Raw genomic sequence first — 16,907 nt, 5'->3', positions numbered from 1 at the left:
GCTTCTAACACATCAACTTTGAGGACAAAATGTTCACTTGCTGCCTAATATATCCCACCCACTGACAGGTGCCATGATAACGAGATTAGTCACTTCACCGGTCAGTGGTCATAATGTTATTTCTGATCAGTGTACATTTACAGCTTGGCAATTCTAAGTAGTTAAGTTGTTCCTTAAAAGCAAAACCTTAAGATGGGAGATTAATGTGCACTGGCATAGAGTAAAAAGCCCTTTAGGTCCTTTCCAAAGTACTCTCTCAATAGCTTCTACCTTTGCCTTAATGAATGGATTACTTTACCGTAAGATTCAAAATGGTCCTGAAAATGAAAGCCACTCAAAAAGCCAAAGCAGCATAAATTACACTTCCCCCTGACTTTACCATTCAAGAAAACATCCCTTGAAGCAGACCTTTACACATCTAGTGGAATGGTTCACCCACTAAAGTGCAGAAAGGAGTGGTGTTCATCTTGCTGGCCCCCCTTTACAAGCAGGAAGAATCAAGTCCCATTCTCAATAGTGCATTTATTTATACAGTTCAATTGTATTTAGATTTCCCATTACAGTGAGTTACAGCTTTCAAACTATACAGTAAGCAGACATTAATGCTTTGAAAAATATATAGTTCTTTGTAACAGTTATGAACAAAAACCATTGTGTTAGTCACAAGTGCAACCAATTAATCAAGAGGCAAAATTCAGCAGCTGGGAGGCTTGGTCAGTCACTTTCAAATTCAACACCATATCACAAGCTCCCAAATACACTCCAGCCTCTTCAGTCCAACCTCAGGCCAGGGCTGGGAAATCCTCTGGGTCATCAGGGTTGGGAGCCAGAACTTGTGGCTGAAAATTGAGAATTTCAGACTGGGTTTTATCCTAGTGGACAGTAAGGCCACATTGAAGGCCCTCATGTTAAATAGACATTAAAAGATAGTCTCTACAAGATCTGAAGCCTTATAAAACACCCTGGTTGCCATCTCCATTCAGATTACAATGTACAAGAGATGACCATAAAAGAGCAAAAGCAGAAAGAGGATCCTTACCACTTCAGGGCGTGGGGGTGCCTCCGGCCTAGCAACCGCCCCACGGCCTCGCCCACCCCGCCCTCCACGGCCCCCACGGCCTGACCGGGACAGACTGCCAAAGTTAATGTCCAACTGGGAGGTGATGTCATTGGCTGGCCTCCGGAAGTAGTGGTGATCCTCATCCTCCTCGTCAGATTCTCCTTTCAGTTCCTGAGTTAGACAAAAAAAAAAAAAAAAAAAAAAAAGATATGGGACATCTAAAGGGTGGTAACATCACTATTGCTAGTCATGTCTAGTTGTGTACATCACTCACTGTTGTCAGGGCATGGTGCAGTGAACACAAATCAGTTTTAGGATCTTTAGGAGAATGTTACCCAAGGTACCCACATGCTATAAAAATCTAACGGAGCTACAAAAACCAAGCCTCAAATTCAGAGCTTACTTACATCGATGTATTTAGACTTGTGAATCACAACAGCCTTGGAAGGCACGCTGGTCTCTGGCTTGCGAATGTTGAATTCCTTCTTTGGCCGACTTTGTGCCTGTAGCGCTTTCCACTCATCCAGAGTCATCTCCACAGCAACTTCGTCAAATGGTTCTCCGTCACCGTCCACGCCACTGCAATTTTTCCAAGTGTACAGAATAGAGGTTCCGCTCCATTTCATTATGAAAACCCAAGGCAGCTCCACACAGTGCAACTCACCGGTTCTCTGGGTCTGCCTCGGGGACATCAGGAGCCTCTTCGGCATCTCCAGCCTCCTCATTTGGGGCACTCTGCTCCATTTCACTGCAAAAACAACCTTCTCTTCAACACTGCAACATTTACTCACATTTTTGAATTCAATATGGCTAAACTATTTATTATACAATTCTGATATGCAACTTACACATTTTTACTCCTTTTGAAATGGATGCAAGGGATAAAAATAAAACAAATTAAGACACACCCCCTTCACAATTATCAGATTTTTGCGGTTTTGGGAAGAGTTCCCTGCCATGCAGTGGTCTAACTTTACCATTACGAATACATTTCAGAAATACCTCATTTCATCTTTTACAGATCCCCAGTTACGAGATCCATTTCCTCCACGTTTTTCCTCAGGCCTAATACCCCTGACAATAGGAGAAAAAGAATGCATTAAACCATTATACATCTGCAGTGAAAAAGTTTAACAAGTCTTACATGAAAAGGAAGGTTTATTAGCAACATTCCAAACCCTCCATGAGGAAGTAGGAATTTACCTACAATTTTATATAAAAGCTAATTATTCCACAATTGTTCTAGAAAACAGTAGAACAGCATAACATAATTCAATGCAGAGACTAAAGGCCTTTCAGATGTAATGTTTTTGCTTTGCAGTTAGTCGGTCTGCTGATCCATCGCTTCATTCACGTGGTACATTATAGAACAGCTTTAGCTTTACAAAACCAGAGAATACAACTGGCTTAATGCCCAATTCTCACAGTTCAACACACTCAGATTCCCCAAACAGCCTGTTGAGAATTTAAACCAAAGCATGATCCTGGTAAAGGGATAATTGAGATTGAACAGCTACAGATGTATGGCTGTCTGGTTTGCAAGAATTCCACAGTTACCAGAGCCCTCATAAAAATGCAAAGTGTAATTTTAGCAGACAGTGGATCAGATTCACAACTAGGCCTTTTCACAATTACAAACTGCACAAAAACCTTACGCTCGGTCACTTCCGCTGTGGCGTTCAAATTCTCGTTTGCCCCTCTGGTCAAACCCATCGAAATTCCGGGGAAATCCACCACCTCTCCCTCCCCTGCCTCGCATTCCTCCTCGGCCTCCCCCGCGGCCCCGCATCCCTCTGTCAACCTGCTCCAGCGGCCTGGGACAGTGCAGAGAGAACTTTGTTAAACTCCCATGGGGGGAAAAAAATCCAGCAGAATCTTACAACAGTCCTTTCACAATACACAGGTTACACCTGTCAGTAATGCGTATGCACATAACCTATGTATTTGGAGGACTAAAGTAAATCTAATTTGCACTCTAATGTGAATGTTAATCATAAGTGGCCATGAAAAGACCAAGGTCACAAGCTAGCATCTCTTCTTTATACAAATTGGTTGACTCTCTCAGTTCAGTTCTTTTATTTCACAATCTAGGATGCAAGACCTTATATTGCTTACTGTACATCACATACACTTGTAAAATAATGAATTGTATTATGCCTTGAACTGCACATTGTATTGCTCTTATTTTGTAAGTTGTGAAGCATCTGCCAAGAAATAATATCCAAAATGGAAGTCTCCTTCCTAGATTTTGCATTTAAAATTTAGAGTCAATGCATGGCTACCAAATGGCCTACATCCTCCATCCTCCATCCCCCCTCCCCATGTTGTTTAGTATTGTAAAAACAATGTATTCATGCATCTCCCCATTTAGTATTACCTCTGCAGTACAAACAGTTCAGCCATTGTATCAGCTGACAGCTCTTGTAGAGCACATTCATTGCCAGAGGTTCCTGGCCTGCAATAAAAGCTTCGGCTACATTGTGAACCTAGGCTCAATCTGCTGACTGCTCCCTATCTCATTGCAGCACTCTCAGTTACAGCCGGACACTGAGAGCCTGCTGCAGGAAAATCACAACCTGGTTGGATGGGAACCTTGAGGCCTTCGAACACTGTCAAGTTATCATGCAACAAGATCCTATACATGGATACCTATAGTTTAGAACAGATAATGTAGGATGTCCTCTACTAGAGGGAAGAACAATTCTATGCAGCGCTTTACAATAAGACACGTTCCAAGTCTTCCTAGATGGACATAGTAAATGCGCAGTTTGTCCCTTCCACCAGAAGGAAGGGCCAAGCCTCGGGTTTACAGCACATCTCCAGCACTTACTTCTCCACAGAGAATTCCTGAGGAGCTTCAAGCTCATTGGGCCGCCGCTCCCTGAACACCACGCGCCTCTCACTGCGCTCCACCTTCACTTCCATCCCTCGGTTCTCGTTCTGGCCCAAGAGCCCAGGGCCTCGAGGGGGGCGCTTTTGGCCAGGAACTGGAGAAGTGTGTGAGGGGGGGAAAGGTAATAAAAACAGTCAAGTTCAGTTCATTCCTTTTAATCTCCATCAACAAATCAGATGCTGCCACACAATCTTTCACCCAGTAAAATGGTAAATTGGTACACATTTTGGGGGGTTAAACTGACAAATTGACAAAGCCTGCAAGTTATGTTCACCTCTTGAATGAACCTCTAACCTACTTTGCAACAGCAGACAATGGCCTGATAAACCAGATTTGTAAATTGCATCACAAGCGAAGCAAAATCTCCACAAATATTCAGATCTATGTTACGAGGCCTTGGCAATCCATTTCCATTACAACAGCCTCCTCTGTCCTCAGCATCACAAGGCCAAAATTGATCTGGTCTGCACTGTGCACAGGCAGGATCAACTGCAGTAACACGACTCCCAACTTCAGGCCCTGCCGGTGCTGGATCTTATTGCGTCAGGGCTGGAGCGGTGCATGGACTCCTTCCCTGCAGCGCGCTTTGGTGGAGAGGACCTCATCCAAACAAGGGGGTGGTTTATTTAGCAACAAACTTCTCTGAACAGTTAAAATAAGTGAACTGGTAACGAATACAATGCATACATGTATTCGCCACCACATGGGCCTCATCCAAACTCCCCCAGTGCAGTTTTCTGTGCATTTAGTTTGGAGAGGGTGCAATTATGCTACCGATACTGTGCAGGAGAGAAGATGGAGAGTGGCACGATAACGAACCGTTTCACATAGAATCTGATATTTTAAGTGCAAGACTGATTTCTAAATCAACAAATTCATACAATTACATTCCCTTAATTCATTCCTCTGCATCCAGCCACACGGTCTTACCCATAGTGCTCCTCGCCTGCGCGTCATCACCGTCGCCTCCGAGAAACACGGGGATCTTTCGGTCTTTCTGGGATTCCCTCTTGCCGGATTTCGCCGCATTGCCGCTGCCTTTCTTCTCTTCCTTCTTCTTTTTCTTCTTTTTGTCCGCCTCGGCCTCCCGCAGGATGTCGAAGGGGTCCGCCTCGTCATCCAGCAGCTGCTCAAAGCGGTTCATCACGGCGCACCCGAAACTCTCCTGCATGATGGGGGAGACCGGGCTGCTGACCACTGCCTTCATTGCCAACGAAATTGCTCAAAACCTAATTCCACCGCGGGGGGGCTGCAGAAAATGTCCAAATTCTTGCTCTGCTTTAGGAGCTGAGGGGGACCGACGCGTTCATCCTCTGTTTGTCTGTAATTCCTACCCTCACTTTCCGCTGCCTGTGTCGCTGATGATGCTGCAGGTTAACAGGTGAACTGACAACATGGCGGTTTCTTTATGTACGACTCGACCCCTGCGCCTTATTAATATTCATGAGCTGTTTAAAGGCGCAGAGACAATCTGCGTCTGGAGGACCGCAGCCACAGAGTATATTATTACAAGTTCCTCAAATCACTGTACACATATGACTATAATTAATTAAATAACAATATGAAAAATAAACAATCAGAGTAAAGTATAAACAATACATTATTATTATTATTAATAACATAATAAACTTGTTTCTAAATAGGTGCCTTTTATTCTCAGATCTAAATATGTTTACTTGTGTTGGTAGTGGATTTTGTGTTGAGTATCATCAAGGTTTTGCTCTGACTCATATGTCTTGCTCCAACCTGAGAGTTGTTTGACATCTGTGCAGGCTATACCTCATACTTCTAGTAGTATTGTTTTCCTCATTTAGAGAAACAATCCCCTTTTATAAGTCGGACCATGCTGTGATTCAGATTATACACTTCACTAAGCACAAAAATATTCTGGAAGTGCATCAGTGTAACAGACACCACTGGAAAACTGACCAATCAAAGCTTTAGAGGAATTACATCCATGCTTAGTTTTTCCTCCCTGCAAGCATGGGGTGTGCGTATCAGAAAATAGTTCAGAACAAAGTGGATTAAAAAGGCTCATTATTTTCATTTTAGTTGTACTTGTGATCATCAACTGTCATTAGATTACCAATAAATAATTAGTTTCCCTCAAGCTACCTTCTTTCATGATTATTACTAGAACTCCAAAAGGCTCATTTGAATGCATTTTGTATTTCTGTTTTTGTGTTTGAATTAAAACACACAAAAGTTACATGTAAGCAGCAGGTGCGTTACTTTATTACGGGGGGGGGGGCAAAGAAAGCATGGCAGAACCCCCTCTAATGCCATCTGGTGGAAAATCAGACAGTTGCACGTGACCAAGTGTCATTCAAACATAATAAGACATGTGTGAGGCATTTTGGTAAAGTATTTTTCTTGCCAGTTAAATTGCCACCTGGGTGTGTCCTAGTCCCAGTCTCCTTTAATGCACTATTATATTGCCCAGTCTCTTTGCTGGGTTTGCAGACAAAGACACCCATGTGTCAGTGGGAGAACCGAACACAACTATCCAACTTCAGAAAGAGATAGATTCTAGTGTGGTATTTGCTGCAGTATTTTTCAAGGTATTTTAAATTGTGAACAATGCATTTACATATCAGGTGGAAGATTATTTTGAAACTTGCCGATTGTGCACGGATGTTTAATCAAATATTGTAAAATGTCACCATAAACCTTACATTTACAAAACTAGTAATTTTAATAGCATTTTCTATTCAACATATTCAATATATATATATATATATATAGTGTTCTCTATTGATCCTGTATGGCATTAATCTGTCCACAACCTCTGATGCCTTCAGACAGGGCCTATGAAATTACAGTATACTTTGATCAGATCTTTATTTTGCTGCCTTCTTGAGGTATATTTTATTTAAGATCAGGGAAGTGCTGTAATTATAGAAATTGCTTTATGTTTAGATTTAGCCCATTCACTCTAAGCTATCTTAAACAATTAAGAAACAACTTTGGCATAGATATGTCCTTATTGGATCCAATCAGTCTTTACAGTGATGCACATTTTGAATATATTTTAATATGATGTTGTGAACTTGGATGTTGCAGACATTAACTCATAACCTGAAATGACTGTATGATGGCCAAGTTGGAAAATGACTGAATATGAATAATACAAATAATAACAATAATCATACCAAAACAAATGTATTTATTGTAGACCTGATCATTGTGCAATATGTTGTCTAGTAGTACACTTGGATAGGTCAATTAGATAGGATAGGTCATATAAAGAGGAACCAAACTAGGTGGACTATGAGTGTTCCCTCAGCACATTAATGCATTTATTAAACAGATATAGGCTGTGAATAATGCTAAAACTGGTATTAAAATGGAAATGTGCTATGTTTTCCGTTGAAGTGTCATCACAAAGTGGTTTAAAAGTGCGGATATATTTTGTTTATGCGGTTAACCAGCACTCTTTGCAGCATTTCTAAATTTAGTCTGACTAATTCTGATAGATTAGGTGTTTCTCTACACGTTTTCATCACCGCTGAAGCCTTTGTTTCACTATCGCTGGGTTCGTGTGGTTTGATTACATAATCACTCTCAGGCTCTTCTCGCCTCGTCCTTTCCCTTTAAATGGACCAAAAACAATAAACAGACGTTACAGTGTGCGCGGGAGAGACTTTGATCGAGGATCGACCAATCACACGCCAAGAAAACACTCGCCGCTCATTGGTCAGTTGACACCACCACGGGCCTTCATTTCATTCACGGTGTAGCGATTGGTACAAACAGCCGTCAATCAATGGGAGCGCGGTCAGAAGCATTTAAAAGTCATTGGACGAAACCTCTGAACCAATCACGGGAAGAAGGGGGAGCCTCCTGATCACATGGGGGCTCGCTCATTGGTCACTGTGTAAGAGGTTTACCTTTGACCCCCGGATTCTCTGGCTCCGATTGGTCCGTTTACCCGGTAAGCGGTAAGTGTCACCGGCAGAACGCCCCGCAGGTTCAGAAGTGATTTGTCAATGAGACGCCCAGGCGCGAATTGTAACGCGCGAAAAGTTTCAGGGGCTCAGCTTTGTAATGGCACGGGCTGTGCGCTGCTCCGGCACTGAAGGATATTAGTTCATATAGAATCAGGGATTGAGAATTGCGTGGGTTGTCTCCTGGAAATGCTGGACATCTTTGAACTTGTTGATCGAATTGGATATTTTAGGATTTCCTTCTTCGGAATTTATTCAAAATAAGGATCAGAAAACCAAACCAAAACCATTCGTGGTCTATCGTTCATATGTGCACCATTTTGCTTCAGGTCTAGTTGTGATTCATCGGTCATTTCCGAATACAGAACAGATTCGCCTACTTTTAGTATCCGCTGTCCGTCAACGCAATGGCTGAAAGTAAGCAGCCCCAAATGATTTTTTGTAACGATTCTCCTAAAAGAGTGTTGGTGTCTGTGATTAAAACGACACCGATTAAACCCAGGAAGATGGAGATGCCGACCAGTCCAGGCTTTAGCGATTTTATGGTGTACCCGTGGAGATGGGGAGAAAACGCCCATAATGTCACCCTGAGCCCCGGACCTGTGAATGGAGCTGCTTCCCCCACAGGGAGCAACACTGGGGGCGAGGGGGACCCCGCTGCGAGCCCAGATCACCTGAAGGTACGTTTACATGGCGGCTGTATCGCTTGCTGTGTCAGTAGACTACAGTTACATTGAATACTGTGCGATGACCGACTGGAAATTGTTACACTGGGTTGTGTGTAGCGCGCAAAGTTTACACTTTATGCTGCATGTTAACAACAGTGTTCAGTTGAATACATGTTTTGTACTGTATGCTATTTAACTCTTTTTTGAAGCAATATAAAGTAAAGCAATTTGCATTAATTTGCAGTGTGTCGGATAGTATTCATAAACCCTTTTCCCTCCTAAATGCGATTGGCTTTAGAGTTAGTTGGCTTAAAACACCATGCCATTCTTTTGTTCTGGAAAAGAATCGGACTTTGAAAATTGAATGCATTTTGGCTACACCTTAAAGCATTTTGCTGTGCATGGTGACGAAATGCAGATGGCATTTCCAAGGGGTTTAAAAAAAGCGGAAAAGGCGCCTGCCCGCGCTCTTGTAACTGCATGACTTTTAAAGAGAAGCCACTTCCTACAGCAGCAGCTGCTGGTCATCAAAGTGACGTCAGTGACGTGAGATGGCGCCAAAAACACGCAGCTCCAGGAGAAATGGCTGTAAGTGTCTCATCTGTCCGAGGCACCTGCATGCTGTGGATGCGGTGTAATTTATGATGGCTAAAAAACTGCACCAAAGCAGTTTAATTGACGCACCGTAAGCGGTTAATATGCAAATCCATGAATATCCTCTCATTAAACTGCTCTGAACGTTCAAGGCCGTGCGACTTGGAAATCCCCTCATTCATTCCAGAAGCCGGTCACTGTTTAACTAAGTGGTCTCATGTTCACCAAAGTTGATGTTGTGCTTAAAAAAATATTTTCCTGTGATCTTTTCAAGTCCCGTACACAAAGAAGCCATTGCACTATAATGCGAGACTGTTCTTGTTTACGTTACATGGGTATTCATGTGCTACTGTTACGTTTGGTGGTTTTAAACCAATGTATGTATTTGCTCTGGATTTGTCCTGGTACTTGTATGGAAATACAATGTATACCTTTTGCATGGTGTGTTTAATGACCTGTAAGTCTTGAAAAGTTGATATTTGTTTTCAGTTCTTTGCAAAATTATAAAGCATTTTCATCCGTGCCTCATTGTAGCCGAAAAAGTTACTTTATGGGTTGCAAAACGAAAAAGAACAAAACAATTCCACGTTATTAAAATGGCACCCACCGAGACCCAGATCAGCAGTATAACACCTTGTCTCTCGCTGCAAATGCAAGTGTTGTGCCATGCCGCCACTGAGTCTGTCTGTCTGTCTGTCTGCCTGCTGTTGTAGGATGGCATCCGCCGCGGCCGCCCCAGAGCCGACACCGTGCGGGAGCTCATCAACGAGGGCGAGAACTCCTCCAGCCGCATCCGCTGCAACATCTGCAACCGCGTCTTCCCCCGGGAGAAATCCCTGCAGGCCCACAAGAGGACGCACACCGGTGAGTCCGGGGCCCAGACATTGCTCATGGGTATAAGCACAGAGGAGTTCATGTACTGTTTTCAGTGCATAAGGGTGTGGTGCCCTCTATAATGTAGTGTTTGATCCCCACCCTGAAGATTAAAACCAAAAATACAAGTGGTTTGTTTTTCTGTTCCTTATCACTTCATTGGTGGTCGTTGCTTTGTTACTAGTTCAGTGGTGTGGGCAATAGTAAACCAAACTACTTCTCTATGTGGTCAAACGGAACAGCATGTCATAAATGGTGCATTTAGTACAAGGTAAAACAGCCTTGAGTTTTTACTGTGGAACCAAAAGAGAAATGGTTGTAAGAAAGTTCAGTAGGGAAAAATAATCTACCTGTTATAGGCATGGAAAGCCAGGAAAACAAATGCTTGCTCTTTGGCTATATATTTTGTATTTGGATCAGTGGATGTAGGTAGGGGGAGGAAAGGACTTCTGTTGTTTAATGTTGGTTTTGTTGTTCCCCAGGAGAGAGGCCTTACCTGTGCGATTACCCAGACTGTGGGAAGGCTTTTGTCCAGAGTGGGCAGCTGAAGACGCACCAGCGCCTGCATACGGGAGAGAAGCCTTTCGTCTGCTCAGAGAAGGGTAGGAGAGCATTCAGGATCGAGGCGATGCTGCACACTCGCCATTTCTAAAGTGACTTTGATCCAAGCAGTACTATACTGATTCTTAACTGAATTATCTATGGATTAGTTGCACCTGTGACTTGCAGTGCAATAGCAGAGCTGAGGTCTGCATGCCCCTGTGGTCGGTTGTGTAAAGATTTGGTTATTTGCAAGTCTAAGGTGTTTATTCCCCTTGCTCAGGCAGTAGCACCTCCTGGCTATTCATTGATTAAGCTCCTTGGAATAAAATAATTTGCAAGTTACTATATAGTGGCTTGAAATATGTCATGCTTTATAAAATAATTGTGTATTTAACAAATAACGCAGTCATAATTCAATGACACCAAGAGGGCCATTTCAGAAATCCTTAATTAGATGAGTTTGACTGCTCTCAAAGCGGCAGGTTTTCATCTGCAGCCGTGGTAAGAGCTTTCCCATGGTGCTCAGCTCCCGTGTTTCCTCAGGGTGTGGGAGTCGATTCACTCATGCCAACCGGCACTGCCCCAAGCACCCGTACGCCAGGCTGAAGAGAGAGGAGCCAGCTGGGGGGCTGGGGAAGTCCCAGGCTGCTGACAACAAGGCTGTGGCCGAGTGGCTGGCCAAGTAAGTGACCTGATCACACGCTTCTGTTCCCAACCTGAATTCCTTTACTGAACCTCATGACTCCCCTGATGGCCAGGCGATGCTCTCTGTGCCTGTGTGTGTGAGGGAGTGCGAGTCTGTGCAGCGGCTTGATGTGCTCTCTCTGTCCCCAACGCAGATACTGGGAGACCAGGGAACAGCGTGCCCCTCTCCCCAAGGGCAAAGGGCTGTCGAAGGGTGAGCAGGACCAGGAGCAGCAGGACCCGCTGGAGTTCCTGCAGTCGGACGAGGAGGAGGAGGAGCTGGAGGAGGAGAAGGGTGGCAGCGGGGCGGCGCGGCGGCGCCTGCAGGAGCAGAGGGAGCGACTCCACGGGGCCCTGGCGCTCATCGAGCTCGCCAACCTGTCCTCCCACCTCCACCCGTAGAAGGTGCCAGTGTGCACCTGCCCTCGCCAACCTGCCAATAGCTCGCAGGCCAGGCACAAGCTAAAGCACCTTATTGCTTCTTTTTAGGCTGCTATAATGTAGATTTATATTATATGAAGAATGTCATTGTTTCCAGTCTTTTAAAGATAGGAGGCAAAGTTTTATTTTTTATTTTGCACTTTTTTTCGTTTTGTTTTGTTTTTTGGTAACGAGTTTTTAAAGCTGAGTATATTGTACATATGTGGATTCAATTATGGTGGACTGCGCAATACAGGGTGCATACAAGGAAAATAAGAGCAGGCTAAGCCATGGCTTTTGCAAGCCTAATTCAAGCCACCTGTGAGTAGTTGTGCCAAAACACAGGTACTGTTCAAAATCTCACGTCTTTAGAAAATCGCCAGTGTCAATGGGGCTCCCACAAACCATATTTAGGTCTACAATATTTGCCATGTTGCACAACAAGGGGATTCCTTAATGCATGAATGAAGTTCAATCTTTTACATTAAAAGATAGCCCAATTATGATGCTTAACATCCCAGTCTAGGTTTCTCAGCTAAGGCACAAAGTGGAAAGTCTTTAAGCCATAACTCTAAAAAAGAACAAAAAAACAAAATTGGAATACATCCTGTTGATGCACAAGCTTTTTTAAACCCTTATTTATTGCTCAAGTTTTGTTGTGTGATCACAGGAGTCCTTCTATTACAATTGTGTTTTATGGGATATAAACTACGCCCCAGTTGACTGCTGGTGATTATATTGGTACATTTCCCAGTATACAAGTGTTACAAGAATGGAAGAGGTCAGGTTTCTTCAAGCTGCCCTTGTTGCAATTCTAACAGGTTGCTTCAGTCTATCAAGTATTTAATTTGAACAGTGTATTATCGACCTCTTTAGCAAGTGAGCACTTATGATGGGCACTGTTTGTGTGCGTGTGTGTGTAGTCTAGCACTCCCCTGAATCCCCTGACTCCAGCCCTGACACAATCTGGAATAATGAGGGAAAGTGTGGCCCTCTGGCTGCAGCACTTGCGTCTCTATTTGTAAATCAGACTTCAATTTGCAAAATTCTTGCATGTTGCTAATTTATGAAAATTTCCACACACTTAACCATTTATGTTAAATGAGATTTTTCTAATGTTAATGTATTAAAATTGTAAACCAGTTAGTATGAATAAGAATTATAATTGTTTTGTTAAAAAAAAAAAAAAAAAAAGTGTTGATGGTTTAATTAACCATCCTTGTGATTGAATCAGGTTTTTCTCTGAGCACCTTACTCTTTCGTATTCGTACTCTTAAAGGCTGTCTATTATTTTGGCCATCTATTAATTTTAGAGTTCACTTCATTTTTATACATAGTAATTTGCCTATTAAGTTATTGTATAATGTCTTTATTTCTAGAAATATTTGGATTTGTCCTCTTTCAATTCAAACTGTATATTCTGTAAATGTACCCTTTTTCACGGGCCAGTTAAGCACTAATTTTGGTAATATAAACTTGAAAAAAAAACTATTCTTCAAAGAATCATCTTCTCCAAAGAAGAAATGTGGTTTTATAAACATTGATCCTTCAGTGGCATCACTGAGAGCCTTGCTACCATTTTAAAATCGGAGAGCTTTAAGCTTGTCTACTTTTCTATGTGAAGCATTCTGAAGCACTTGCCTTCATTAGCACTTTTCTAAGAAGGTCCTGATTATCCAAACACCAGTAGTGGGAAAGTTCTCATCAGCTTTTCTGTATCGGGGGGGATTAGGCTTGCAAAGTCATCATACTAGGGTGAAATTGTTGGGTATGAACCCTGTAATGAGAAATGGCACTTGTTTATACTGTTAATAATAAAGTGTATTATTTGGTGATGGTGTAGAGTTGTTAGAATGTTAGGATCTTTTATTTTGCAACACTAAATAGTAAAAGTATTGCTCTGTAGAGAATTGGCTTATTTAAATTTTAGAATTGTATATGTATTCTGTAAAGCTACTGCTTGTTGTTGCAATATTCAGATTGCCTGTTTTAATATATTGTTTAAAATGTTTGCTTCATTATAGTCGGAGTTGCATTAAAACTACAGCACTGATGTGGCAGGTTTTGTTTTAGGCTTAAGAACTGCTTAACATTCTGAAGTTAAAAAAAATATATATATAACCTTTTCAGCCACTATGTTATTTGGAATGTTTTATTTAAGAAAAAAGGTTAACTGGAAGAAGTTATTTTGGTAACAGGCATCCAAAGCACCACATCCCAGTCATTTTCTTCTCTTCCCTGATAAAACCAGTGGTGGCTCATTGTGGTTTTTGAAATTGAAAGGGCCTTCTGATTTTCATTCCATGTGATATGTTAATGTTTGTATTGAATGAATCAAGTGCCTAATTAGTTAAATGAACTAATTTGTGGTTTTAAATAGTCAAACCCTATGGATTTTGACCCTCCAGAACCAGAGTTAGCCATCACCGGTGTAGGGCTATATGAAATAACTCTATACCCGTCTGTCTTTTTCCTCATCTGCATGTATTCTGGCTTTACCAAGGCAGTATGGAAATCTTAAAAAATTGCCTCAATTCCCCCCCCTCATTATGAGCAATCTCTTGTAGGCTGATTCAGTTCTTAGTCTTTGAGTGATTCATTATGTTCCAGGCTTAAGTAGAGGGGGCTAAAACTGCAGTTGACTGCTGAATACCCTTTAGAAACCATGACCATGACTATTCCCTGGACTGACTAATGAATATTGTATTCTAATGTCAACCTGGGTGTACTGATTGGGTTAGTTTTGATACATCTGTGGTTGTCATGTTTCTCGTGGTGGGGGGATTCATGTAAATGTAAAGTAATATCTCTCTGTGGAGGAGATGTAATTGCAATTATGCTTACAAATGTGAAGGTCTAGATTTAACATTTCCAAGAATGAACACAATCTTTCCACTTCTAACTAAAGCATTTTCAGTTAAGTGTGTGAGGATCCCAGGAGTAGATCACATTGTTTCAGATGGTGAGAAATGACTGGCAAAAATTGATTGGATTATCAGCCCAAAATGACAATTAACCATTTTTGGAGTTTGTAATGTGACTTGACTCCAGGCTAAATTTGTGTTCATTTTAATTTCTTGGTTAAATCTAGATCTAAGCATTTCAATAGTAAAATTTCCATAAAATTACATGTTTGGGACATAAAAAAGGGAATTTGCTTTATATTGCTTTGTATGTATTTATTTCCTTCTAAGTCCTCCGTGAGATTGGCCCAAAAATGACCAGATTTGTTTAAATCATTTTCTGGCTGTAGATTTGGAACACTTTCATCTGTTTTTATTAATAATGCATATGTTTATACAGGGGTGTCCATGGTGCTTTTATGTAAGGTTTGTGTCCACACTAGAGTATGTGAAATGAGAATTCTGTATTCACTTGTAAACGGTTTGATCATGACAAGGCTGGAATATTTAAATCTAGTTTTATTTTTCTTCAGTTAATTAATTAATTAATTACTTTCAAAATGTGTTCAGTTTGTGGCTTAATTGTACTATTTTGGGATAAGAGCAATTAAGAGCTTCTCTTTATATTCCCTCTAGTCTGAGGGAAAGAACATAATTCAAACAAGGAAACAAATGTAGACTTTAATACCCTTATGAAGTTTGGCTGTAGTATGAAAGAAGATCCAGTAGTTCACTCCTCAGTGGCAGAGGATGTATTCCCACAAAGTGGTGTTGCTGAAGCCCATGTCTCCCTTATTTTGCTTCCTTTATTTTATCTATTGAACCTTGTTCTGTTAAATTACTTGAATATGAAATTTGGAACATACTTCCATGTTCACACTTATTGTGAATCTCACCCAGAAATTACATCAGTTTCCCTTTTCCCCAGCTGGATATTATCACTTACTCTAAAGTCACCCACACAGCTTCCATTTTACTGCTGCTTGGCATCCAGATTTACCATGGCTTAATTTATTCATACATTCATACATACACATGGTTATGCTGGTGGAAATGTGGCGTAAACCAAGTACTTAAAGGATAATACTTCTAAATGTGTGCCGTCATTCTCTCCTTGGACTGTTTACATCATGAAACCGATGGTCTGTTTTGTTTGTGATCGCAATGATGCCTCAGATGGAGACTGCCTTATGTTGGCTGTAATTTATATTTAGTGCTTTAAATAAACAAAAGGTTTCAAGAAATGAAATGTTTCCTTGAATTTGTGAGACCATAATAATCCATGTCAGTGGTGGCTGGTTTAGTGGCATAATTTAGGAGTATTTCACTGTTCCTAAACGTGTCACGGTTTCGAGTAGAACAATCAGTTACTCTTGAGTTTGACCCAAATTAACCCCATCCTCTTGCGCCTCTTCTGCTTACTAGGTAGATTCAATCCCCCACCTGTACCCGGCTATGATATGTAGGACCCAATCAAACATGAACTCCAAGGTCTTAATTGAAAAGACCTTGCACTTCCATCAGCCCTGCCAAGATCGAGGTGATGCTGATTTCTGTGTATTAAATTCTGAAATGCTTGCTCTATATTAGAACAGGTTTTTTGCCAAAGTATGATGCTTTACAGCTGCATCACCCCCACCAACTTGGATCCATTGGCAGCTTATGGCTATCTAGTTTACAAATTCGTATTTAAATCAAATCAAATCAATTCAATGGTAGGCTTGTATATGTACATAATGGTATATACATTTAGGTCCATAAATATTTGGATAGTGACAAAATTGTCATTTTGAATCTAAACCACCACAATAGATTTGAAAGGAAACAATCAAAATGTCCTTTAAGTGTAGACTTTCATTTTTAATTTGAGGGTAGTTACATCCAAATTGGGTGGATGGTGTGGGAATTATAAAAATGAGTGTATGTGCCCCCCCCTATTTTAGGGGCTCAAAAATAAATGGACAAACTAACATAATCATTCATTAAATTGGGAGTTTCAATACTTGGTTGCAAATCCTTTGCAGTCAATGACTGCCTGAAGTCTGGAGCCCATAGACATCACCAGATACCGGGTTTCTTCCCTGGTGATGCTCTGCCAGGCCTGCACTGCAGCTGTCTTTAGTTCCTGCTTGTTCTTGGGGCGTTTTGCCTTTAGTTTTACCTTCAGTAAGTGAAATGCATGCTCAACTGGATTCAGGTCAGGTGATTGACTTGGCCATTTCAGAATATTCCACTTCTTCACCTTAAAAAAAGTCTTGGGTTGCTTTCGCAGTATGCTTCGGGTCATTGTCCATCTGCACTGTGAAGTGCTGTCCAATGAGT

General features: G+C 41.6%; 2 protein-coding genes across 2 annotated transcripts; one reads left to right on the top strand and one right to left on the bottom strand.

The window, feature by feature from the left end:
• Window positions 1-502: 502 nt before the first annotated feature.
• On the bottom strand, window positions 503-5,346 carry LOC136754948 (intracellular hyaluronan-binding protein 4). The gene is made up of 8 exons (XM_066711236.1): window positions 4,884-5,346; window positions 3,891-4,047; window positions 2,716-2,874; window positions 2,063-2,134; window positions 1,725-1,808; window positions 1,468-1,639; window positions 1,040-1,231; window positions 503-839 (listed from the first exon to the last, which is right to left on the bottom strand). The coding sequence occupies exons 1-8, from the start codon at window positions 5,158-5,160 to the stop codon at window positions 783-785; spliced, it is 1,170 nt and encodes a 389-aa protein (XP_066567333.1). The 5' UTR covers window positions 5,161-5,346; the 3' UTR covers window positions 503-782.
• A 2,577-nt stretch (window positions 5,347-7,923) lies between these two features.
• Window positions 7,924-14,844, top strand: znf367 (zinc finger protein 367). Its single transcript, XM_066711231.1, has 5 exons — window positions 7,924-8,580; window positions 9,876-10,026; window positions 10,518-10,637; window positions 11,122-11,260; window positions 11,418-14,844. The coding sequence occupies exons 1-5, from the start codon at window positions 8,308-8,310 to the stop codon at window positions 11,662-11,664; spliced, it is 930 nt and encodes a 309-aa protein (XP_066567328.1). The 5' UTR covers window positions 7,924-8,307; the 3' UTR covers window positions 11,665-14,844.
• Window positions 14,845-16,907: the final 2,063 nt, after the last annotated feature.

The sequence above is a fragment of the Amia ocellicauda genome, chromosome 8 (assembly GCF_036373705.1).
Source record: "Amia ocellicauda isolate fAmiCal2 chromosome 8, fAmiCal2.hap1, whole genome shotgun sequence".
Classification (NCBI taxonomy): Eukaryota; Metazoa; Chordata; class Actinopteri; order Amiiformes; family Amiidae; genus Amia; species Amia ocellicauda.
This window is presented reverse-complemented; position numbering and strand designations above follow the sequence as displayed.

Coding starts and splice junctions, on each gene's coding strand:
- LOC136754948 (XM_066711236.1), bottom strand. CDS start 5,160: ATGAAGGCAGTGGTCAGCAGCCCGGTCTCCCCCATCATGCAGGAGAGT. Junction 2,875..3,890: donor CAGGAATTCTCTGTGGAGAA/GTAAGTGCTGGA, acceptor GCACTGTCCCAG/GCCGCTGGAGCAGGTTGACA. Junction 1,809..2,062: donor TCTGTAAAAGATGAAATGAG/GTATTTCTGAAA, acceptor TTGTTTTTGCAG/TGAAATGGAGCAGAGTGCCC.
- znf367 (XM_066711231.1), top strand. CDS start 8,308: ATGGCTGAAAGTAAGCAGCCCCAAATGATTTTTTGTAACGATTCTCCT. Junction 8,581..9,875: donor CGAGCCCAGATCACCTGAAG/GTACGTTTACAT, acceptor CTGCTGTTGTAG/GATGGCATCCGCCGCGGCCG. Junction 11,261..11,417: donor GTGGCCGAGTGGCTGGCCAA/GTAAGTGACCTG, acceptor TCCCCAACGCAG/ATACTGGGAGACCAGGGAAC.